The sequence below is a fragment of the Passer montanus genome, unplaced genomic scaffold (genome assembly GCF_014805655.1).
Source record: "Passer montanus isolate IOZ18808 unplaced genomic scaffold, ASM1480565v1 scaffold255, whole genome shotgun sequence".
Taxonomy (NCBI): Eukaryota; Metazoa; Chordata; class Aves; order Passeriformes; family Passeridae; genus Passer; species Passer montanus.
In genome coordinates, this window is record NW_024367206.1 from 33,819 (window position 1) to 58,527 (window position 24,709).

Below are 24,709 nucleotides of genomic sequence, written 5' to 3' on the forward strand. Positions count from 1 at the left end.
AGGGAGAACCGGGATAGCAACCGGGACAGGGAGAACCGGGATAGCAACCGGGACAGGGAGAACCGGGATAGCAACCGGGACAGGGAGAACCGGGATAGCAACCGGGACAGGGAGAACCGGGATAGCAACCGGGACAGGGAGAACCGGGATAGCAACCGGGACAGGGAGAACCGGGATAGCAACCGGGACAGGGAGAACCGGGATAGCAACCGGGACAGGGAGAACCGGGATAGCAACCGGGACAGGGAGAACCGGGATAGCAACCGGGACAGGGAGAACCGGGATAGCAACCGGGACAGGGAGAACCGGGATAGCAACCGGGACAGGGAGAACCGGGATAGCAACCGGGACAGGGAGAACCGGGATAGCAACCGGGACAGGGAGAACCGGGATAGCAACCGGGACAGGGAGAACCGGGATAGCAACCGGGACAGGGAGAACCGGGATAGCAACCGGGACAGGGAGAACCGGGATAGCAACCGGGGAACCGGGACCGGGGGAGCGGGACAGGGGGAGCGGGACAGGGGAACCGGGACAGGGGAATCTCCCGGGGGAACCGGGACAGGGGGAACCGGGACAGGGCCAGGGCAGGAGGGAACGGGGAACGGAGCGTCCTCCGGGAAAAACGGGATGGGAAAACCGGGACAGGGGGAGCGGGGCAGGGGAACCGGGACAAGGGAACCGGGACAAGGGGACCGGGACAAGGGGACCGGGACAAGGGAACCGGGATAAGGGGACCGGGACAGGGCCAGGGCAGGAGGGAACCGGGAGCGGAGCGTGCTCCGGGAAAAACGGGATGGGAAACTCCCGGGGAACCGGGACCGGGGGAGCGGGACAGGGGAATCTCCCGGGGGAACCGGGACAGGGGGAACCGGGACAGGGGGAAGCGGGACAGAAGCACCTCCCGGGGGTACCGGGATAGGGGAAACAGGGATGGGAGCATCTCCCGGGGAAAACGGGATAAGGGAAACCGGGACAGGGGCATCTCCCGGGAAATCCGGTCATGGACAGGCGGAATAGGGCTGGAATATTCCCGGGAAATGGAGAAATGGGGATTTGGGGCTGGAATAAAACGGGATAAGGGAAACCGGGGTGGAAATTTCTCCCGGGGGTACCGGGACACGGGGAACGGAGCTGGAGCAACTCCCGGGAAAAACGGGACCGGGAAAGCGGGACAGGGGCATTTCCCGGGAAATCCGGTCATGGACAGGCGGAATAGGGCTGGAATATTCCCGGGAATGGAGAAATGGGGATTTGGGGCTGGAATATTCCCGGGAATGGAGAAATGGGGATTCGGGGCTGGAATATTCCCGGGAATGGAGAAATGGGGAATCGGGGCTGGAATATTCCTGGGAATGGAGAAATGGGGATTTGGGGCTGGAATATTCCCGGGAAATGGAACCGGGACTGGAGGAATCGGGGCTGGAACATTCCCGCGGGAAGCCGGGGCTGGAATATCCCCAGGAGCATCCCCCAAGTTCTCTCCAGGAAAAAGGGCGGAGTTTTCCCCTGGAATTCCGGCCCGAGGGGAGGAGGCGGATCCGTGTCCCGGTTCCAGGGCATTTCCATCCTTCCGCTCCCAATTCCCGGCCCGCGGGAGAGCCGCACCCGCGGGGAAACTGAGGCACGGAGCGGCAGAGGGAGCGTCTGGGATGATCCCAACCCTTTGGCCTCGGCTCTGCGGGAGCAGGGAATGGCAATCCGGGACGAAGGGAAGGGCCTGGATTTGGTTTTAATCCAGGGAAGGCCGAATTTGGGGATGTTTTCCTGGATTTCGGGAGATTCCAGCGGAATTTGGCTGCTTTTCCTCCTCCTCTGTTTCCATCCCTGGATTTGTTCCGCGATGGATTCCAGCCCTGCTCCTCTGGGTTCTGCTGGAAAAGCGGGATGAGGGAGGGGAAAAAGGGATTTTAAATGATTAAAAGGGAATAAAAACCGCTCCGGAGCCGGGAATGCCGGCTGGTGTCACCGCAGCTGAAATCATTCCATGGAATTCTGGAGCTGCCGAGGAGGGAAAACCCTCGGGGAGCAGGAATTCCAACCAGGCGGGAGCAGAGCGGGATCCGAGCCGTTTCTTTGGGAATGTGGGGCTGGAAAAGACACCCAGAGCCCCAAAGCTGATCCCAAACCTGCGGATCCCGGGCGGGAGGAGCTGGATCGGAGCCGGGAGCGGATCCCAAATCCTCTGGATCCCTGGAATGCGCCAGGCCGGGCTGGAGCTCGCTGGGATCGGGGAAGGATTTGCTTCCCCCATGGAATGGGGTTGGATTTGCGCCTTGCCACCCATGGAGACAATTCCGGGAGGGATTTCTATGAGGAATTTCCCTTTCCCAGGTTTTCCCGCTGGTGTTTTCCCTCGGGAATCTCTCCCCGAGCTCGTTCCTGGCTCCCAGCTGGAATTTTTTATGGAAAACCTCCAGGGCAGGCGCTGATCCGGCATTCCCAGGAACTTCCAGGTGGAATTTGCAGGTGGAATTCGCACCCAGGGAGGTTCGGTTGGATTTTGGGAACAATTCCCGCCTGGAAAGGTTTTCCTGCCTTTCCAGGAGGGATTGGAATCCCTTGGATTTGGGGGATCGGGGATCAGGGCTGGGGATGGTTGGATCCCAGGGCTTTTCCAGGCGCCGCAATTCCAGGATTTTATGGACAACGGGACCCCCGCAGCCGGAACGGGAGGATCCAGGGAACAGGAATGGGGGGGACGTTCCTTGAGGGGTGATCCCAGGGGATCTTCGGATTCCGGGATGGTTTTTGTGGGAAGGGAATTCCAGGATTTTCCAGTTCCACCCCCCTTCCATGGGCGGGGACCCCTCCCACCATCCCAGCTTTTCCTTGGACACTCGCCGGGATTCCCTGGGAATTCCAGCCCAGCCCCTCCCCGCCCTCCCAGCCGGGAATTCCTTCCCAAAATCCCAAATTTCCCTTTAAAATTCCTTCCCGTGATTTCCCCCACAATCCCGGCTCCATCCCGATATTCCAGCCTCGCCCTTTTCCCGGGATCCCAAATCCCAGCCGGGCAGGGAATCCTGGAATGCCGGGACACCGGGAATGGCCCCCCCGTGCCAGCGGGCGGGATTTGGGGCAGGAATTCCTCCCTCGGGAGCTCCCGGGGATGCGATTCCCGAGCTCTTGGTGCCCTCTAAAGGACGGCATTGGGAGGAGCTGCGATCCCGGCAGCGGGAAAAATCCATGGAAAAGGCGGAAAATTCCTCCCTTGGAGCCTCGGGTTTGAACTGGGAGCGCGTCCGGACCCGAAGGAGGATTTGGGATCGCCCATTCCAGGTGGGAACATCCCTGAAGCCGGAGAGGAACTCCGGGATCAGACCCTGGTCCAGGGGGGCCCCGAGATTCCGCCCTTCCCATTAAAGATCCCAAAGAATTCCCGGATCCATCCTGGGTTTTCCCTCATTTTCCTCCTCTTCCCTGTTTTTCCCCAGTTTTTCTTCTTATTTTTAATTTTTTTTGTGGTTTTTTTTATATTTTTTTTTTGTTTCTTGGGGGTTTTTTGATGTTTATTTTGTTTTTGTTTTTGGGGATTTTTTTTGGTTTTGGTTTTTTTTTTAGTTGTTTGTTTTTCCCGATTTTGTTGCCTTCGTTTCCACCTTTCAAATTTTCCTCCTTTTCCTGCTTTTCTTCCTTTTCTTTCCTTCCTTTTCTTCCTCGGTTCTTCCGCGACATTCCCGGGATTTTTTGGGAAGGGCGGGGCCTGCGGATCCCGTGGAGCTCTGCCTCAGTTTCCCCACACCCAAATTCCTGCAGCTGGGAAGGGAAAAGGGGAAAAAGGAAAAAAAGGGAGAAAGGGGGAAGGGGGAAAAGGGGAAAAGGGGGAAAATTTAATCTTTAAGAAACTAAAGTCTGTATTCTTCAAATCTCCACTGTGCCATACAATAAGTAAAGCTCTCTCCTGTATCATTCAATAAAAAAGTACATGGATAGTTTTATATGGTATTATCATGTTTAGAAATGGCATTGTTCTTTGTTGGAAAGGAAGTTTCTCCACACCCAAATTCCTGCAGCTGGGAAGGGAAAAGGGGAAAAAGGGAAAAAAGGGAAAAAGGGGGAAGGGGGAAAAGGGGAAAAGGGGAAAAGGGGGAAAATGGGAAAAAAGATGGAAAAATGAAAAGGGGGAAAGGGGAAAAAGGGGGAAAGGGGAAAAAGGGGAAAAGGGAAAATGGGAAAAGAGGGAAAAGGGTAAAAGGAGAAAAGGGGGGAAAAGGAAAAGGGGAAAAAGAGGGGAAAATGAAAAGGGGGGAAAGGGAAAGGGGGAAAATGGGAAAGGAGCAAAGGGGGGAAAGGGGAAAAGGGGAAAAAGGTGAAGAGGAGAAAAAGGGAAAAGGGGGAAAAGGGTAAAAGGTGAAAAGGGGAAAAAGGGAAAAAAGGGGAAAAGGGGAAAAGGGAAAAAAGGGGAAAAGGGAAAAAAGGGAAAAAAGGGAAAAAGGGGGGAAAAGGGAGACAAAATGGGGGAAGGGTGGAAAAGGGGAAAAAAGGGGGGGAAGGGAGGAAAAAGGGGGAGAAAACGGAGAGAAAAGGGAGAGGAAAGGAAAGGAAAGGAAAGGAAAGGAAAGGAAAGGAAAGGAAAGGAAAGGAAAGGAAAGGAAAGGAAAGGAAAGGAAAGGAAAGGGGACAGGGAGCGGAGAGGGCAAAGAGGAGGAGGAGGGAAGGAAGGGGAGGAGGGGGAGGAAGGAGGGGCTGAATAACTCAGCGCCGGGAGCGGGGCCAGCCCCGCACCGGCTCCGAGCGGAGCCCCGCGGCTCTCCCGCTATCCCGGAATAATCCCGGGCGGGCTGAGAAGGTCAGGCCGGGGCTCCCGGGGATCCTCCTTCCCGCCGGCGGATCACCCATCCCTATTTTTAGAGCCCTGAGAGGATCAGCGGGAATCAAGGGTCGGGCGGCCGGACGGAGCCGGCGCCGGCCGCTCCCGGAGGGTCCGGCCTGGAGGCTCCCAGGTGAGCCGGGAATTTCGGGGGGGATCTGGGGGGTCCCCCGGAGTTTCTTACCAAGAAAAGTTGGGAAGAGACGCAGGGAATTGTTTCGGGGGGGGGTGGAACGCGTTGGGGTTTTTTGCTGGGAATGGCTGGAGTGGGATAGGGAATTTTGGGTGTGTGTAATCCATGTCCTGATTTTTTTTTCTTCCGGGGAATGGCTGGAGTGGGATAAGGAATTCTGGGGGTGGGGGGGGGTTAATCCATGGGTCTTTTCCTTCCTGGGAATGGCTGGAGTGGGATAAGGAATTCTGGGTGTGGGGGGGTTAATCCTTTTTTTTTTTCTTCCTGGGAATGGCTGGAGTGGGATAAGGAATTCTGGGTGTGTGGGGGGGTTAATCCATGGGTCTTTTCCTTCCTGGGAATGGCTGGAATGGGATAGGGAATTTTGAGGGAGGGAGGGGGGTTGTCTAATCCGTGGATGTCCTTGGGAAGGGCTGGAAGGGGATAGGGAATGTTGGGAGGGGTCGAATCCCTGTCCTGAATCCTTGGGAATAGGTGGAATGGGACTGGGAATTTCCAGGGGGTCTGATCCATGAATCCTGAATCCTTGGGAATGGCTGGAGTGGGATTGGGAATGTTGGGAGTCCTAATCTATGTCCTTTTTTTTCTGGGAATGGCTGGAGTGGGATTGGGAATGTTGGGAGGGGTCTGATCCATGTCCTGAATCCTTGGGAACGGGTGGAATGGGACTGGGAATTTTGAGTAGGGGGGGGATTGAGTCTAATCCATGTCCTAAATCCTTGGGAATGGCTGGAGTGGGATAGGGAATGTTGTGAGGGTCTGATCCATGAATTCTGAATACTTGGGAATGTTTGGAATGGGACAGGGAATGTTGGGAGGGGTCTAATCCATGGGGATTTTTTTTCCTGGGAAGGGCTGGAGTGGGATAAGGAATTTTGAGGGAGGGTTCTAGTCCAGAGATTGCACTGGGAATGGGAAAGGGAATTTTGGAGGGGTCTAATCCCTGTCCTGAATCCTTGGGAATGGCTGGAATGGGATTAGGAATGTTGGGAGGGGTTTAATCCATGAATCTTGAATCTTTAGGAATGGTTGGAGTGGGATTGGGAATGTTGGGAGGTGTCTGATCCATGAATCCTGAATGCTTGGGAATGGCTGGAACAGAATTGAGAATGTTGGGAGGAGTCAAATCCCTGTCCTGAATCCCTGGGAATGGCTGGAATGGGACTGGGAATTTTGAGTGGGGGGGGATTGAGTCTAATCCATGTCCTAAATCCTTGGGAATGGCTGGAGTGGGATAGGGAACGTTGGGAGGGGTCTGATCCATGAATCCTGGATCCTTGGGAATGTTTGGAATGGGACAGGGAATGGTGGGAGGGGTTTAATCCATGAATCCTGAATGCTTGGGAAGAGCTGGAACGGGATAGGGAATGTTGGGAGGGGTCTAATCAATGGGGTTTTTTTTCCTGGGAAGGGCTGGAGTGGGATAAGGAATTTTGAGGGGGGGGGGTGTAATCCATGGATGGCACTGGGAATGGGATAGAGAATTTTGGAGGGGTCTAATCCATGGGATGAATCCTTGGGAATGGCTGGAATGAGACAGGGAATGTTGGGAGGTGTCTGATCCATGTCCTGAATGCTTGGGAATGGTTGGAATCGGATAAGGAATGTTCTGAGGGGTCTGATTCATGTTCTGAATCTTTGGGAATGTCTGGAATGGGATAGGGAATGTTGAGAGGGGTCTGATCCTTGGATGTCCTTGGGAGTGGGATGGGGAATTTTGGGGGGGTCTAATCCCTGTCCTGAATCCTTGGGAATGGCTGGAATGAGACTGGGAATGTTGGGAGGGCTCTGATCCATGAATGTCCTTGGGAGTGGCTGGAGAGGGATTGGGAATTTTGAAGGGGGGGTCTAATCCATGTCCTTTTTTTCTGGGAATGGCTGGAATGGAATAGGGAATGTTGGGAGGGGTCTGATCCATATCCTGAATCCTTGGGAATGGCTGGAATGGGACAGGGAATTTTAGTGGGATCTAATCCATGCTGTGTTTCCTTGGGAATTCCTGGAAGGATCCTGGAATTTTGGCAGCACCTCTGGATGCTGCTCCCAAAAAAATTTTCCATCATCCATCTCCTTGCTCTGATTCCCATTCCCAGGAAGCTCCAGAATACCGGGATACCCAGTCTGGGGGAGCCATCTCCTTCCCACGCCTGATCCCAAGCAGCCAGGATTCCAGAATTCCGTAATTCCCAAGAATTTGGTCACTTCATCCCGACTTCCACGCCCTCCAACCCGTTCCGGAGGGCGGGAATTGCAGACCAAGGAGTTTTAAGAGAGCGGAGGATCCCAGCTGATCCCAGATTGGAATTCTACGGGATTAGATCCCCACCGGATCTCTGTGATCTGTGATCCCATAAATCCGCATTTCCCGGGATCGCGGGAATTATTCCCGGTTCGGCGCCGCCGCCTTCCCTCATGGAACTCCACCCGGGAAAAGCGGGATTGCTCTCCCTCCTCCTCGTGGCCGCGCTGAGCCGCCAATCCCTGGAGAAATCCCTTCCCGCCGGCTACCGGGAGCACGAGGATCCCCGGGGATCTCCGGGGCTGATCCGGTGCGGCGAGTACAGCAACCAGGTGCTGCCGGACGGGCGGTGCCGGATCGTGGCCACGCTGCCGCAGGGCGACGAGCAGCGCTGCCCGGACCTGTTCCGCTGCACCGACGAGGTCTCCTACTGGCTGCACGAGAACGAGGAGCGCAAGCAGCAGATCCTGGAGCTCCGCGAGCTCATCGCCGAGCTCCAGGAGGAGCTGCGCAACCACCGGCACCGCCTCAAGGCCCTGGAGATACAGGTGAGGGGGTGCCCGTGGGGGTTATTCCGTAGGCGCTTCCAGCTCCTGGAATGTGGCAGGGTTGGAACTTAGACACCAGGGTTGATTTCCTCAAAATCAATCCCAAATCCTTGAGTTTTATCCATGGAATCTCCTCCTTTAATCCTTCTCAGCTGTGGATCCATCCCATTCCCAAGGCCCTGGAGATCCCAGGTAAAATTGTCCATGGGATTTATTCCATTGGCGCTTCCAGCTCCTGGAATGTGGTAAGGTTGGAACTCCAGGGGTAATTTCCTCAAAACCAATCCAAAACCTTTGAGTTTTATCCATGGAATCTCCTCCACCTTTAGAAGGGCTGTGGGTCCATCCCATTCCCAAAACCCTGCAGATCCATGTAAAAATGTCCATGGGATATATTCCATGGGCACTTCCAGCTCCTGGAATTTGGTTGGGTTGGAACTTAGACACCGGAGTTAATTTCCTCAAACACAATCCAAAATCTTTGAGTTTTATCCATCGCATCTCCTCCACCTTTAGAAGGTCTGTGGGTCCATCCCATTCCCAAAGCCCTGGAGATACAGGTGAAGGTGTCCATGGAATTTTTTCCATTGGTGCTTCCAGCTCCTGGAATGTGGTAGGGTTGGAACTTGGATTCCAGGGTTAATTTCCTCAAAATCAGTCCCAAATCTTTGAGTTTTATCCATGAGATCTCCTCCTTTAATCCTTCTCAGCTGTGGATCCATCCCATTCCCCAAACCCTGCAGATCCATGTGAAAATGTCCATGGGGTTTATTCCATGGGCACCTCCAGCTCCTGGAATTTGGCAGGGTTTGAACTTGCATTCCAGGGATAATTTCCTCAAAACCAACCCTTGAGTTTTATCCGTGGAATCTCCTCCACCTTTTGGTGGGTTGCGGATCTATCCCATTCCCAAAACCTTGGAGATCCCAAGAAAAAGTGTTAATGGAGTTTTTTCCATTGGCGCTCCCAGTTCCTGGAATTTGGCAGGATTGGAACTTGAATCAGGAGCATTCCAGGAATAATTTCCCCAACATAAACCCCAGATTCTTGAGTTTCACCCATGGAATCTCCTCCACCTTTTTGAGGGCTGCAGATCCATCCCATTCCCAAAGCCCTGGAGATCCCAAGAAAAAGTGTCCACAGAATTTTTTCCATGGGCACTTCCAGCTCCTGGAATTTGGCCGGTTCAGAACTGGGATCAGGAGATTTCCAGGGATAATTTCCTCAGCATCAACCCCAAATCCTTGAGTTTTATCCATGGAATCTCCTTCACCTTTGGAAGGGCTGTGGATCCACTGCCAGACCCACGGCAGGAATTGGGAAGCGGAAGGGAATTCCCAGGCTGCTGCGAGATTTGGGAATTTCTGGATAAAGCCTGATCTGCCAACAATTGGGAACAAGGAGAGAGCGGCTCATTCCAGGTGGGATCGGGGTGTTCATCCCCCGGAATCCGCTCTGGGAATCTCCTGCCAGCCTCACCCTGGATTTTACACGGGATCAGAGTCTGATTTTCCTGGGGAAAAAAGGAGGGAAAGGGATGTGAATGTTCCTTTAGGGGCATCCAGGGCTGGAATTCTCTGGATGAGGAGAGGGTGGGAGACCTGGGAATGTGCACTGGGATCAGGGAAGGATCCAGGGAATCCCTCAAGGGGCTCCAGGAGAGCTGGGATTTGGGCAAGGGCTGGAGGGCCAGGAGGCAGGGAATGGCTTCCAGTGGGAAGGGGGAACTTGGGATGGTGGGATCTTGGGAAGGAATTCCCAGCTGGGCTGGAATTCCCAGAGAATCCCTGGATCCCTGGCAGTGTCCCCGGACAGGGTTTGAATCACCCTGGGACTGGGGTTGGAATGGGGTGGGATTGAAGGTCCATGGATCCCATCCCAAACCATTCCGGGATTCTGGGATCAAGGACACTCAGGATCCATCCCCAGGGATTTTTATGGAATTTGGGGATGGAAAAGGGAAGGGAGACCCTTCCTGGAGTCCTGAATTCCCAGGGAAGCCCCTGGATCCCAAAATTCCTTCTCCAGGAGGAGTTGGGATGGGGATGGATCCAGTGCCAGGCTGGGAGAGCTGGGAATGTTCACTGGGATCAGGGAAGGGTCCAGGGAATGCTTGGAGCCTTTTCCAGAGGCTCCAGGAGAGCTGGGATTTGGGCAAGGGCTGGAGGGCCAGGAGCCAGGGAATGGCTTCCAGTGGGAAAGGGGAGCTTGGGATGGTGGGATCTTGGGAAGGAATTCCCGGCTGGGCTGGAATTCCCAGAGAATCCCTGGATCCCTGGCAGTGTCCAAGGAAAGGTTGGATCACCTTGGGACAGTGGGAGTTTCCCTGCCCAGGGAATGGGACAAACTGGAATATCCCGATGAAAAAGATGTTTGGACAGCATCCTCACATTCCCAACCTGCTCTTCCCTCCCTTCACAGAATCCTGGGAACACCAATCTGAGTGGGAACCATGGGAATTCCAACCCCAATCCTTGGCATCTTTGATCCACGAACCCACCAGCTTGCCATCATTCCCAATCCTGTTTTTCCCCCCACAGCAGGAGGAGGCGGCGGGGCGGAACCAGAGCCTGATCCAGAGGCTGCAGGACCTGGAGCAGCATTCCCGGGAATCCAGCACGCTGCAGCACATCCAGGCCACGCTGCTCTACGACATCCAGGCGCAGATCAACAACATCTCCGCCCTGGCCGACTGGGCCTGGCGCAACCCCAGCTGCCTCAGCCCCGCCGACCTCCGCCTCCAGGAGGAGATGCGGCACCCAGGTGGCGGGAATGGGGCCGGGAATGGGATCGGGAATGGGGCCGGGAATGGGATCCGGAATGGGATCAAGAACGGCGATGGGATCCCGCTCCCCCCACTTCCATGGGGGCTTCTGTAACTTTTCCAGTTACGTGGGTGTAGGATGTTCTCAGGATCACACCTGGAGTTTGCACAAATTCTTGGAACATTTTCCACCCAAAAAAACCACAAAAAATTCCTAGAAATCTGAAGTTTTTACCATTAAAAATTCTATTTCTTCACTCGAAAACCCAACAATTTTTTGTAATTTCTCTGTTTTTTTAGTGAATTTTTCTTTTTTTTGGGCAGGTTTTTGGTTCTTTTCCAGGAGGATATACAGCATCAAGGTGGCGGGAATGGGGCCGGGAATGGGATTGGGAATGGTGTTGGGAATGGGATCCGGAATGGTGTCGGAATCCAGCTCCATCCCAGTTCCGTAGCTTTTCTATCTCTGTGGGTGTGGGATGCGCTCAGGATCACACCTGGAGTTTGCACAAATTCTGGGAATGTTTTCCATCCAAAAAAACCCCACCAAAAATTCCCAGAAATTTGGAGTTATTACCATAAAAATTCTTTTATTTCTACTTGAAAGTCCAACAAATTTTTGTAATTTCTCTGGTTTTTTAGTGAATTTTTCTTTTTTTTTTTTTTTTTTGCCAGGTTTTTGGTTCTTTTCCAGAGGGAGATGCGGCATCCAGGTGGCGGGAATGGGATCAGGAATGGGATTGGGAATGGTATCGGCAATAGGATTAGGAATGGTGGTGGGATCCAGCTCCATCCCAGTTCTGTAGCTTTTCCAGCTCCGTGGGCTTGGGGTGCGCTCAGGATCACACCTGGAGTTTGCACAGATTCTGGGAATCTAGACATCCAAAAACACCACAAAGAATTCCTGGAAATTTGGAGTTTTTACCATTAAAAATTCATTTTTTCCATTTGAAAATCCAACAAATTTTTGTAGTTTCTCTGGCTTTAGTGAATTTTTTGTTTTTTGGTTTTTGGCCAGGTTTTTGGTTCTTTCCCAGGAGGAGATGTGGCATCCAGGTGGCGGGAATGGAATCAGGAATGGGATCAGGAATGGGATCAGGAATGGTGGCGGGATCCAGCTCCATCCCAGTTCCGTAGCTTTTCCATCTCCGTGGGTGTGGGATGTGCTCAGGATCACACCTGGAATTTGCACAAGTCCAAGGAGTGTTTTCCATCCAAAAAAACCACAAAAAATTTCCCAAAATTTCGAGTTTTTACCATAAAATTTGGGGTTTTTTCAACTTAAAAACCCAAAATTATTTTGTCATTTCTCTGGTTTTAGTGATTTTTTTTACAGGTTTTTGGTTCTTTTCCCTGGAATAATTTGGGATTGTCCCTGGAATAATTTGTGATTCTCCCTGGAACAATTCCAAATTTTCCCTGGAATAATTTGAGATTCTCTATGGAATAATTTCAGATTTTCCCTGGAATAATTTGTGATTCTCCCTGGAACAATTCCAAATTTTCCCTGGAATAATTTGTGATTCTCCCTGGAATAATTTCAACTTTTCCCTGGAATAATTTGTGATTCTCCCTAGAATAATTTGGGATTGTCCCTGGAATAATTTGTGATTCTCACTGGAACAATTCCAAATTTTCCCTGGAACAATTTGTGATTCTCCATGTAATAAATTCAGCTTTTCCCTGGAATAATTTGTGATTCTCCCTAGAATAATTTCAGCTTTTCCCTGGAATAATTTGTGATTCTCCCTGGAATAATTCCAAATTTTCCCTGGAATAATTTGGGATTCTCCCTGGAACAATTCCAAATTTTCCCTGGAATAATTTGTGATTCTCCCTGGAACAATTCCAAATTTTCCCTGGAATAATTTGTGATTCTCCCTGGAACAATTCCGAATTTTCCCTGGAATAATTTGGGATTCTCCCTGGAACAATTATTCCCTGGAATAATTTGGGATTCTCCCTGGAACAATTCCAAATTTTCCCTGGAATAATTTGTGATTCTCCCTGGAACAATTCCAAATTTTCCCTGGAATAATTTGTGATTCTCCCTGGAACAATTCCAAATTTTCCCTGGAATAATTTGTGATTCTCCCTGGAACAATTCCAAATTTTCCCTGGAATAATTTGTGATTCTCCCTGGAACAATTCCAAATTTTCCCTGGAATAATTTGTGATTCTCCCTGGAACAATTCCAAATTTTCCCTGGAATAATTTGTGATTCTCCCTGGAACAATTCCAAATTTTCCCTGGAATAATTTGTGATTCTCCCTGGAACAATTCCAAATTTTCCCTGGAATAATTTGTGATTCTCCCTGGAACAATTCCAAATTTTCCCTGGAATAATTTGTGATTCTCCCTGGAACAATTCCAAATTTTCCCTGGAATAATTTGTGATTCTCCCTGGAACAATTCCAAATTTTCCCTGGAATAATTTGTGATTCTCCCTGGAACAATTCCAAATTTTCCCTGGAATAATTTGTGATTCTCCCTGGAACAATTCCAAATTTTCCCTGGAATAATTTGTGATTCTCCCTGGAACAATTCCAAATTTTCCCTGGAATAATTTGTGATTCTCCCTGGAACAATTCCAAATTTTCCCTGGAATAATTTGTGATTCTCCCTGGAACAATTCCAAATTTTCCCTGGAATAATTTGTGATTCTCCCTGGAACAATTCCAAATTTTCCCTGGAATAATTTGTGATTCTCCCTGGAACAATTCCAAATTTTCCCTGGAATAATTTGTGATTCTCCCTGGAACAATTCCAAATTTTCCCTGGAATAATTTGTGATTCTCCCTGGAACAATTCCAAATTTTCCCTGGAATAATTTGTGATTCTCCCTGGAACAATTCCAAATTTTCCCTGGAATAATTTGTGATTCTCCCTGGAACAATTCCAAATTTTCCCTGGAATAATTTGTGATTCTCCCTGGAACAATTCCAAATTTTCCCTGGAATAATTTGTGATTCTCCCTGGAATAATTTCAACTTTTCCCTGGAATAATTTGTGATTCTCCCTGGAATAATTTGGGATTGTCCCTGGAATAATTTGTGATTCTCCCTGGAACAATTCCAAATTTTCCCTGGAATAATTTGTGATTCTCCCTGGAATAATTTCAACTTTTCCCTGGAATAATTTGTGATTCTCCCTAGAATAATTTGGGATTGTCCCTGGAATAATTTGTGATTCTCCCTGGAACAATTCCAAATTTTCCCTGGAATAATTTGGGATTCTCTCTGGAACAATTCTGAATTTTCCCTGGAATGATTTGTGATTCTCCCTGGAATAATTTCATATTTCCCCTGTAATAATCCCCTTTAGGCTCTGTAAAACCCTGGAAAAATCCCCAGCGGCCACCGGAACCTGGACCCTCACTTCCAAAACTTCACCCCTGAACCTCCAAATCCAGGATTATTTTTTTTCCCCCAGCTTTTTCAGATTTATGGGAAAAGCTGTAAAAACCGCGTGTTTCTCCCCGTTCCCATTCCCAGAAATCAAACACGGCCGGAATTGTCCCATCGACTGCGCTTCCGTCTACTACAACGGGCTCCGGAGATCCGGGATTTACAGCATCCTGCCCTCGGTCCGCGGAATTCCCATCGAGGTCCTCTGCGAGATGGACACGGAAGGTCCGGAATTCCCGAGGGATCTTTTGGATCCCGGCCGTTCCAAGGCTGCGGTGGTTCCCAAGGGAATGGGGGTGTTCACAAAGCTGCCGGAGATCCCGGAGGGTTTGGGAAATGCTCGGGTGGGAATTTTGGGGTGTCCAGGAGTTGGAGGGGTGATCCTGGTGGGTCTCAACCGGATATTCCGTGGTTTGGGTTCAAAGCAGGCATAGGGAATGAGAAATCCTGGAATGGTTTGGGTGGGAAAGGGCCTCAAATCGCATCCCGTCCCAACCCCGACACCTCCCACCATCCCAGGGTGATCCAACCTTTCCTGGGACACTCCCAGGGATCCAGGCATTCTCTGGGAATTCCAGCCCAGCCAGGAATTCCTTCCCAAGATCCCAAAATCCCAAAATCTGACCCTCTGGCCATGGTGGGAGCCATTCCCTGTGCTGCCATTCCAGGCGCTTTTCCCAAATCCCTCTCCAGCTCTCCTGCATTGGATCCATCCCCATCCTGACTCCTTTCCAGAAAGGAATTTCGGGATCCAAGGCCTTCACTGGGAATTTGGGACTCCAGGGAGGGTTTCCCTTCCCTTTTCCATCCCTGAATTCCATAAAAATCCCTCAGGATGGATCCTGAGTGTCCTTGATTCCAGAATCCCGGAATGGTTTCGATGGATCCATGGACCTGCAATCCCATGATCCTGAGGTGCTCCAGCCTTTCCTTGGACACTGCCAGAGATTCTCTGGGAATTCCAGCCCAGCCGGGAATTCCTTCCCAAGATCCCACCATCCCAAGGTCCCCTTTCCCACTGGAAGCCATTCCCTGGCTCCTGCCCCTCCATCCTTTATCCCAAATCCCTCTCCAGCTCTCCTGAACAATCCCTGGAATTCGAATTCCGCTTTTTCCAATGGATCTCTCTGGGACTCTCCGGATTTTCCCCTGGATTTTTCCCGTTTCCCGTCCTCTCCCGGCAGGGGGTGGCTGGACCGTCATCCAGAGGCGCCAGGACGGATCCGTGGATTTCAACCGGACCTGGAACGAGTACAAAGAAGGATTTGGGGACCTCAACGGGGAATTCTGGCTGGGCAACGACAACATCCACAGGATGACCAGCCAGGGGGATTATTCCCTACGGATCGACCTGGAAGACTGGAATAACAAACACAAACACGCCTTCTACCAGGTCTTCAGGTAAAACCTGGGATAATTCCCGGGATTTCAAACCCCGGGAGACCCTCAGGCAACGGGAATTCTGTCCAGGGATGCTTTTTCCAGTGGATCTCTCTGGGACTCCCTGGATTTTCCCCGGATTTTTCCCGTTTCCCGTCCTCTCCCGGCAGGGGGTGGCTGGACCGTCATCCAGAGGCGCCAGGACGGATCCGTGGATTTCAACCGGACCTGGAACGAGTACAAAGAAGGATTTGGGGACCTCAACGGGGAATTCTGGCTGGGCAACGACAACATCCACAGGATGACCAGCCAGGGGGATTATTCCCTACGGATCGACCTGGAAGACTGGAATAACAAACACAAACACGCCTTCTACCAGGTCTTCAGGTAAAACCTGGGATAATTCCCGGGATTTCAAACCCCGGGAGACCCTCGGGCAACGGGAATTCTGTCCAGGGAGGTTTCCGGGCTGAGCCTGGTCTCTCCTTCCCTTCCCACCTGGATTTCATCCCAAATTTGGGATGAAAGTTGGGATAAAGTTGGATGTGAGTTAGGGAATGTGTGGTGTCATCCGGCCATGCCAGAATTCCAAATCCAAGGGAGAAAGGAGGTGTAGGATCCCATGGATAATCCCTGGCTTCTCCCGGTTGTTTTTTGACCCCAATTATTGGGCTCTGTGCCCAAAATCTGAGGATTTTGAGGAATTTGCCCCAAAATTCCGCAATTGGACTCAAATTTTTTCCTAGTTTGGAATTTTGTCTCCAATCTCCGCTCATTTATTTCCTGGAATCCTTTGGAATCTCCAGCCCTTCCCCTCTTCCTGTGTTTTATTTTTCCAACCTCCTCAGCCACGTCCGGGATTATTCCAGAGTGACCCAGAGTGCCTGGATTGCCCCAGAGGATCCCATTCCCTGTTTTTCCTGGAAATGCGTGTGGCTCCTAAAATCCTGGAATGTTTTGGGTGGGAAGGGTATTCCATAAAAATTCCCCTAAATAGATTTGGAATGTCTGTGATCCCAGAATCCCAGAATGGTTTGGGTGGGAAGGGGCCTCAGATCCCATCCCATGGACACCGCCCACTAACCCAGGCTGCTCCAAGCCCATCCAACACTTCCTTGGACACTCCCAGGGATCCTCTGGGAATTCCAGCCCAGCCGGGAATTCCTTCCCAAGATCCCACAATCCCAAGCTCCCCTTTCCCACTGGAAGCCATTCCCTGGCTCCTGGCCCTCCAGCCCTTGCCCAAATCCCAGCTCTCCTGGAGCCTCTGGAAAAGGCTCCAAGCATTCCCTGGATCCTATTTTTTTTCCCCTTGGAGCCACATCCCAAAGTATTTCTCTGCTGGGACAGAATTCCAGCCTGGAGCCACCCTGGCAGCTCCAGAGGATCCTGGAATGGTTTGGGCGGGAAGGGACCTCCAATCCATCCCATTCCATGCCCTGCCATATTTTTGGAGCAGCCTGGGATAGCGGGAAGTGTCAGGGTTGGAATGGGATGGGCTTTAAGGTCCCTTCCCACCCAAAGCATTCCATAATTCCATTATTCCAGTAATTAATAATTTCAGGGATGCTGCTCAAGTGCAGAGTGCTGGATAAATAAAGGGAATTTTCCCAAGGCTCCCACATTCCTTTGTCATGGTTTCCCAGTCTCGCTCTGCCCGTTTCATCCCGAAATTCCCAAATTCCTGACCACGTCCATCCAGAAGGCAAAAACAGAAGGGAAAAACCCTCCTCATCCTTGACTTTTCGAGGAGATAAATCCCAACAGGGATTCAGCCAGAGCCGCCACACCTCAAGAATGCCAAATCCCAGCCGGAAAATGAAAATTCCAACAATCCCAAGGAAAAAATTCCTTTTCTCCCCGCCCCGCAGCATCGAGGACGAGGAAAACTTCTACCGGCTGCACGTGGACGGGTTCAGCGGCACCGTGGAGGATTCCTTCGCCTGGTACCACGACAAGAGGAGCTTCAGCACTCCGGATTCCGGGAATATCTGCGCCGAGATTTCCCACGGGGGCTGGTGGTACCACCAGTGCTTCTTCTCCAACCTCAACGGCGTCTACTACAAGGTGAAGGCCAGGAGGGGTTCGGGAATTTTTGGAGATTAATTTTCCTCCTCAAAATCAGCGGGATGGACGTGAAGGAAAGGCGGGGTGGAGAGGGTGGGATGTGAGGGAGGGTTTCGGGAATTTTTTTCCCCGGTGGAGATTAATTTTCCTCCTCAAAATCAGCGGGATGGACGTGAAGGAAAGGCGGGGTGGAGAGGGTGGGATGTGAGGAGCGAGGGTGTTGCTCCTGGAATCGTGGAATTGTTGAGGTTGGAGAAGTTCTCCGGGGCTGAGTCCAAGCATTCCCAGGATTTCCGATCCTGACACTGATCCGTGTCCTCCCAAATCCATCCGGGAATGGGAAATCTGCCCCAGCCCAGGCCTGGAAAACCCTTTCCAGGCAGGAATTATTCCCAATATCCCATAAACCTTCTCTGGCACAGCTGGATCCCATCCCTCATTCCCTTAGAGATCATTCCGGAATTGTTGAGGTTGGAAAAGTTTTCCAGGGATGAATTCAAGCATTCCCAGCATTCCCAATCCTGCCATGGATCCTGGAAAGATTTAAATCCACAGGGATTTAAATCCATCCAGGAATGGGAAATCTGCCCCAGCCCAGGCCTGGAAAACCCTTTCCAGGCAGGAATTATTCCCAAAATCCAACTAAACCTCCCCTGGGACAGCTGGCGGCCGTTCCCTCCCATCCCATCCCTCATTCCCTGGGAGATCATTCTGGAATTGTTGAAAAGTTCTCCGGGGCTGAATCCAAGCATTCCCAGCATTTCCAATCCTGTCACCGATCCTGGAAAGATTTAAATCCACAGGGATTTAAATCCATCCGGGAATGGGAAATCAGCCCCAGCCCAGGCCTGGAAAACCCTTTCCAGGCAGGAATTATTCCCAATATCCCATAAACCTTCTCTGGCACAGCTGGATCCCATCCCTCATTTTCTGGGAGGTCATTCCGGAATTGTTGAGGTTGGAGAAGTTTTCCAGGGATGAATTCAAGCATTCCCAGCATTCCCAATCCTGTCACTGATTCGTGTCCTCCCAAATCCATCCAGGAATGGGAAATCAGCCCCAGCCCAGGCCTGGAAAACCCTTTCCAGGCAGGAATTATTCCCAAAATCCAAATAAACCCTCCCCTGGCACAGCTGGATCCCATCCCTCATTCCCTTAGAGATCATTCCGGAATTGTTGAGGTTGGAAAAGTTTTCCAGGGATGAATTCAAGCATTCCCAGCATTCCCAATCCTGCCATGGATCCTGGAAAGATTTAAATCCACAGGGATTTAAATCCATCCAGGAATGGGAAATCTGCCCCAGCCCAGGCCTGGAAAACCCTTTCCAGGCAGGAATTATTCCCAAAATCCAAATAAACCTCCCCTGGCACAGCTGGATCCCATCCCTCATTCCCTTAGAGATCATTCTGGAATTGTTGAGGTTGGAAAAGTTCTCCGGGGCTCAATCCAAACATTCCCAGCATTCCCAATCCTGCTCCTGTATTTCCAACAGGTCGTTTTTCCCATGATCCCATCCCAAAGGAGCTTCCAAGTGTTTCCCACTTGTAGTGGTTTTGGTTCATTAATTTAATTAACGTTAATTAATTTAATTTTGTTAAGAATTTTGTTAATTTAATTTTGTAATTTTGTTTAGTAACAGTAATTTAATTAATTCATTTAAATATTTAATTTTTTTTAATTTTGAGATTTCTTATTTAATGTGTTGATGTGTATGGTGGGTTTGGTTTTGGTTAATTATTATAATTATTATGGCTCCATTATTAATGTAAGTATTTATTATAACAATATTATTATAAAAATATTAATATAATGATATTAATAATATTATAAATCAAAATATACTACGAATAATATACTAATAATAGTATATTTATAATATTAAAATATTAACATTCTATATTGTAATAACAAAGTATTATACTGTAATATATATTATTATATATTATTATAGTGTACAAAAATTATGAGGAATATTATCTTTAGTGTATTTATTATTATTATTATCATCATCATTATTAATGTATTTAATTTTTGTTGTGAGGTTGGAATAGTAGAAAGGTAAAGTCAATTTCAAACTTTAAAAGTGTATAAAGAACATTTTATTAAAAGCAATAAAAATTTTAAAAAGTAGTAAGAATCAAAACAAATTAATTCATTTTTTACTGATTTTGATGTTTTTATGGGGTTTTAAAAAAAGTTTGCATTTTGGTTTTTTTGCTGTATTTTTGCTGTTTTTTGCCACTCCTGAGCTCCTTCCTCTGCTCCCCAGGGCGGCCGATATTCCATCAAAAACCGGAAGATGCTGGGCCCGGACGGGATCGTGTGGTATTCCTGGAAGGACACGGACTACTATTCCCTGCGGAAGGTGGTGATGATGATCCGGCCGCGCGCCTTCCGGCCCCACCTCTCCCCGTGACCCCTCCCGGGCCCTTCCCCGCCGCGCATCCCACGGAACGCCGGGAACGGAGGGCGGGAATCGCGCCGGGAAACGGATTCTGCATGGACCAAAGAGGAGCTCTTGGCGTTTGTGGGAACGATCTGGATCCAACCGGGATCCAACGGGGAATTGATCTGAGTGCTCCAATGCAGGAGATCTCCTGGGAATGAGGAGGTGATTCCTGGGAAGAGAATGGATCCAACTGGGAATCGATAAAAGTCCTCCAATGTGGGAAATCTCCTGGGAGTGTGGAAAGGAATGGATCCAACTGGGATCCAAATCTCCTGGGAATGTTGGATTGATTTCTGGGAAGGGAATGGATCCAGCTGGGATCCAGCTGGGATCCAGCTGGGGAATTGATCTGAGTGCTCCAATGCAGGAGATCTCCTGGGAATGTGGTAGTGGTTCCTGGGGAGGAAATGGATCCAACTGGGATCCAAATCTCCTGGGAATGGTGGATTGATTTCTGGGCAGGGCATGGATCCAGCTGGGATCCAGCTGGGATCCAGCTGGGATCCAGCTGGGATCCAGCTGGGATCCAGCTGGGATCCAGCTGGGATCCAGCTGGGATCCAGCTGGGATCCAGCTGGGATCCAGCTGGGATCCAGCTGGGATCCAGCTGGGATCCAGCTGGGATCCAGCTGGGATCCAGCTGGGATCCAGCTGGGATCCAGCTGGGATCCAGCTGGGATCCAGCTGGGATCCAGCTGGGATCCAGCTGGGATCCAGCTGGGGAATTGATCTGAGTGCTCCAATGCAGGAGATCTCCTGGGAATGTGGTAGTGGTTCCTGGGGAGGAAATGGATCCAACTGGGAATCGATAAAATTCCACCACTGTGGGAGACCTCCTGGGAATGTGGAGGTGATTCCTGGGAAGGGAATGGATCCAACAGGGAACTGAGCCGAGTGCTCCAACATGGGAGATCTCCTGGGAATGTTGGGATGATTCCTGGGAAGGGAATGGATCCAGCCAGGATCCAAATCTCCTGGGAATGTGGATGTGATTCCTGGAAAGAGAATGGATCCAGTGGGGATTCGATCTGGGTGCTCCAACGTGGGAGATCTCCTGGGAATTCCTGGGAAGGGAATGGATCCAACCGGGATCCAACACGAGATCAATCAGAGTGCTCCAATGCAGGAGACCTCCTGGGAATGTGGAAGTGATTCCTGGGAAAGGAATGGATCCAGCTCGGATCCAATGGGGAATCGATCCAAGTGCTCCAATGTGGGAGATCTCCTGGGAGTGTGGAAGGGAATGAATCCAACTGGGATCCAGCTCTCCTGGGAATTTGGTGGAGGTGATTCCTGGGAAGGGAATGGATCCAACTGGGATCCACCAGGGAATCGATCCAAGTGCTCCAACATGGGAGATCTCCTGGGAACGTGGAAGGGAATGGATCCAACCAGGATCCAAATCTCCTGGGAATGTAGAGGTGATTCCTGGGAACGGAATTGATCCAACAGAGAATTTATCCCAGTCCTCCAGTTTAGGATCTCCTGGGAATGTGGAGGTGATTCCTGGGAAGGGAATGGATCCAACTGGGATCCAAATCTCCTGGGCACGTGGAGGTGATTCCTGGGAAGGGAATGGATCCAACAGAGAATTGATCCCAGTCCTCCAGTGTAGGAGATCTCCTGGGAATGTGGAAGGGAATGGACCCAACTAGATCCAAATCTCCTGGGAATGTGGAAGGGAATGGATCCAACTGGGATCCAAATCTCCTGGGAATGTGGAAGTGATTCCTGGGAAGGGAATGGATCCAGCCAGGATCCAACTGGGAATTGAGCCAAGTGCTCCAATGCAGGAGACCTCCTGGGAATGTGGAAGGGAATGGATCCAACTGGGATCCAGCTCTCCTGGGAATTTGATGGAGGTGATTCCTGGGAAAGGAATGGATCCAGCTCGGATCCAATGGGGAATCAATCCAAGTGCTCCAATGCAGGAGATCTCCTGGGAATGTGGAAGGGAATGGATCCAACCGGGATCCAACACGAGACCAATCAGAGTGCTCCAATGTGGGAGATCTCCTGGGAATGTGGAAGGGAACGGATCCAACCAGGACCCAAATCTCCTGGGAATGTCAAGGTGATTCCTGGGAAGGGAATGGATCCAACTGGGATCCACCAGGGAATCGATCCAAGTGCTCCAACATGGGAGATCTCCTGGGAACGTGGAAGGGAATGGATCCAACCGGGATCCAACACGAGACCAATCAGAGTGCTCCAATGTGGGAGATCTCCTGGGAGTGTGGACAGGAATGGATCCAACCAGAATCCAAATCTCCTGGGAATGTGGAGGTGATTCCTGGAAAGGGAATGGATCCAGATAGGATCCAACAGGGAATCGATCCAAGTGCTCCAACGTGGGAGATCTCCTGGGAGTGTGGAAGGGAATGGATCCAACCAGGATCCAAATCTCCTGGGAATGTAGAGGTGATTCCTGGGAACGGAATTGATCCAACAGAGAATTTATCCCAGTCCTCCAGTTTAGGATCTCCTGGGAATGTTATGTTGATTCCTGGGAAGGAAATCAATCCAACCGGGATCCAAATCTCCTGGGAATGTTGTGTTGATTCCTGGGAAGGGAATCAATCCTACTGGGATCCAAATCTCCTGGGAATGTAGAGGTGATTCCTGGGAACGGAATTGATCCAACAGAGAATTTATCCCAGTCCTCCAGTTTAGGATCTCCTGGGAATGTGGCGGTGATTCCTGGGAAGCGAATGGATCCAACCGGGATCCAAACCTCCTGGGAATGTAGAGGTGATTCCTGGGAACGGAATTGATCCAACAGAGAATTTATCCCAGTCCTCCAGTTTAGGATCTCCTGGGAATGTTATGTTGATTCCTGGGAAGGAAAGCAATCCAACCGGGATCCAAATCTCCTGGGAACGTTGTGTTGATTCCTGGGAAGGGAATCAATCCTACTGGGATCCAAATCTCCTGGGAACGTTGTGTTGATTCCTGGGAAGGGAATCAATCCTACTGGGATCCAAATCTCCTGGGAATTTGGTGGAGGTGATTCCTGGGAAGGGCATTCCCAAGACTGAATGCAGCTGTTCGGAGGGTGGGAATCTGCTCCAGGCTGATCCATGTGGAGTCCCATGACGGCCAACCCACTGGAATTTCCCAAGGGAAGCAATGGAGGCATTCCTGGGGGAATTTTCCACCTGGGATTTGATGGAGCAGATTTTATTCCCGAGAATTTGCATCCTGTTTCCAAAGATCCCGAAGATCCACGACCACAGGGATGCAGGGAATTGGCTCTGAGGGAAGCCAGGAGATCCAGTGTGCATTCCCAGGGATGGAATCACAGGAAAACGAGAAAGGGTTGTGTTCCGCACCCTTGGGAATAAAAATATTCCAAACAAGAGGATTCCAAAGAAAAAAAAAAAAAAAAAAAAAAGCTGGGAAGTTTTTCCATTTCTCCTTCCATTTTCACCGCCCCGCCCTTTCTCTGGCAAAGAATTCCACATGAATTTTCCATCCATCCTAAAAGGATCAGGAACGATCGGGTGGGATTTAAAACACACTTTTTTCACTGCCTTACTCTGGATAATTAGAATTGATTTAGCTAATTTGAGTAATTCGTTTGGATAATTAATTTTAATTTTCCATGGGTAGTTTCAGCCGGAAACCCTCTTTTTCCCTGGCTTTGCCTTTTCCCTGGATCTGGATTTGGAAGCTGGGACTTGGCTCCACCTTCCCTATGTTTGGTGATGAATATTTAATTTAATTTAATTTAATTTAATTTAATTTAATATAATTTAATTAATATTTAATTAACTAACCTTTTTTCCTATTCCATGTTTTCTGAAGAGGGAAAATCAGATTTTTCTCTTCCAACCACTCCACTCTTGGTGCTCTCCTGGTGGATTATTTCTGATATTCCAGACTCTCTTTTCCCTGGAATGTCGGTTTTTTTTAATGGATAAATCCATGGACAAGTTGCCTTCCAAGAATCCCAGAAATAAATATTTCCAAGAGAATGAACCATTGTTTTTTGGCTCTTGATTTTCCTTGGAAGTTTTCCAAGGGCGCGAGGTATTCCCAAGACTTTCCCAGATGTGTCTTGGATCTGACATTCCCGTTGGATCATGGGCCAAAATACCATGATCCTTCCTGGATAATCAATACCCTGCTAAGGGATTAATTAATCACTTAATAAGCAGCAGATTAATTGATTAATTAATTATCCCGTTACTGTTATTAATCCACCATCTGATTTCCCACATTATTAAACCTGGCAATTCCCAAACCTTGGGAATCCCACACGGCTGATCCAGAGTGAATCCTTCCATCCTTCCTTTCCCACAGCGTTTATCCCTGGTGCAAATTCCTCCCTTTTATCCAAGTCTGGGATTCCAGAAGATTCCAGGAAATCCTTGGAGCTGCTTCCCGAGCCCAAAGGGGCTCCTGGAGAGCTGGAATTTGGGCAAGGGCTGGAGGGCCAGGAGCCAGGGAATGGCTTCCAGTGGGAAAGGGGAGCTTGGGATGGTGGGATCTTGGGAAGGAATTCCCAGCTGGCTATTCCATGTTTTCTGAAGAGGGAAAATCAGATTTTTCTCTTCCAACCACTCCACTCTTGGTGCTCTCCTGGTGGATTATTTCTGATATTCCAGACTCTCTTTTCCCTGGAATGTCGGTTTTTTTTAATGGATAAATCCATGGACAAGTTGCCTTCCAAGAATCCCAGAAATAAATATTTCCAAGAGAATGAACCATTGTTTTTTGGCTCTTGATTTTCCTTGGAAGTTTTCCAAGGGCGCGAGGTATTCCCAAGACTTTCCCAGATGTGTCTTGGATCTGACATTCCCGTTGGATCATGGGCCAAAATACCATGATCCTTCCTGGATAATC

The 24,709-nt window shown here is 49.9% G+C and overlaps 1 protein-coding gene across 1 annotated transcript; it reads left to right on the forward strand.

Annotated features, from left to right (window-relative positions):
• The first annotated feature begins 4,883 nt into the window (after positions 1-4,883).
• LOC120503439 (fibrinogen-like protein 1) lies at positions 4,884-20,003 on the forward strand. The gene is made up of 7 exons (XM_039711921.1): positions 4,884-4,946; positions 7,100-7,793; positions 10,334-10,556; positions 14,052-14,189; positions 15,149-15,365; positions 17,216-17,411; positions 19,682-20,003. The coding sequence occupies exons 2-7, from the start codon at positions 7,419-7,421 to the stop codon at positions 19,826-19,828; spliced, it is 1,296 nt and encodes a 431-aa protein (XP_039567855.1). The 5' UTR covers positions 4,884-4,946; positions 7,100-7,418; the 3' UTR covers positions 19,829-20,003.
• The last annotated feature ends 4,706 nt before the right edge of the window (positions 20,004-24,709 follow it).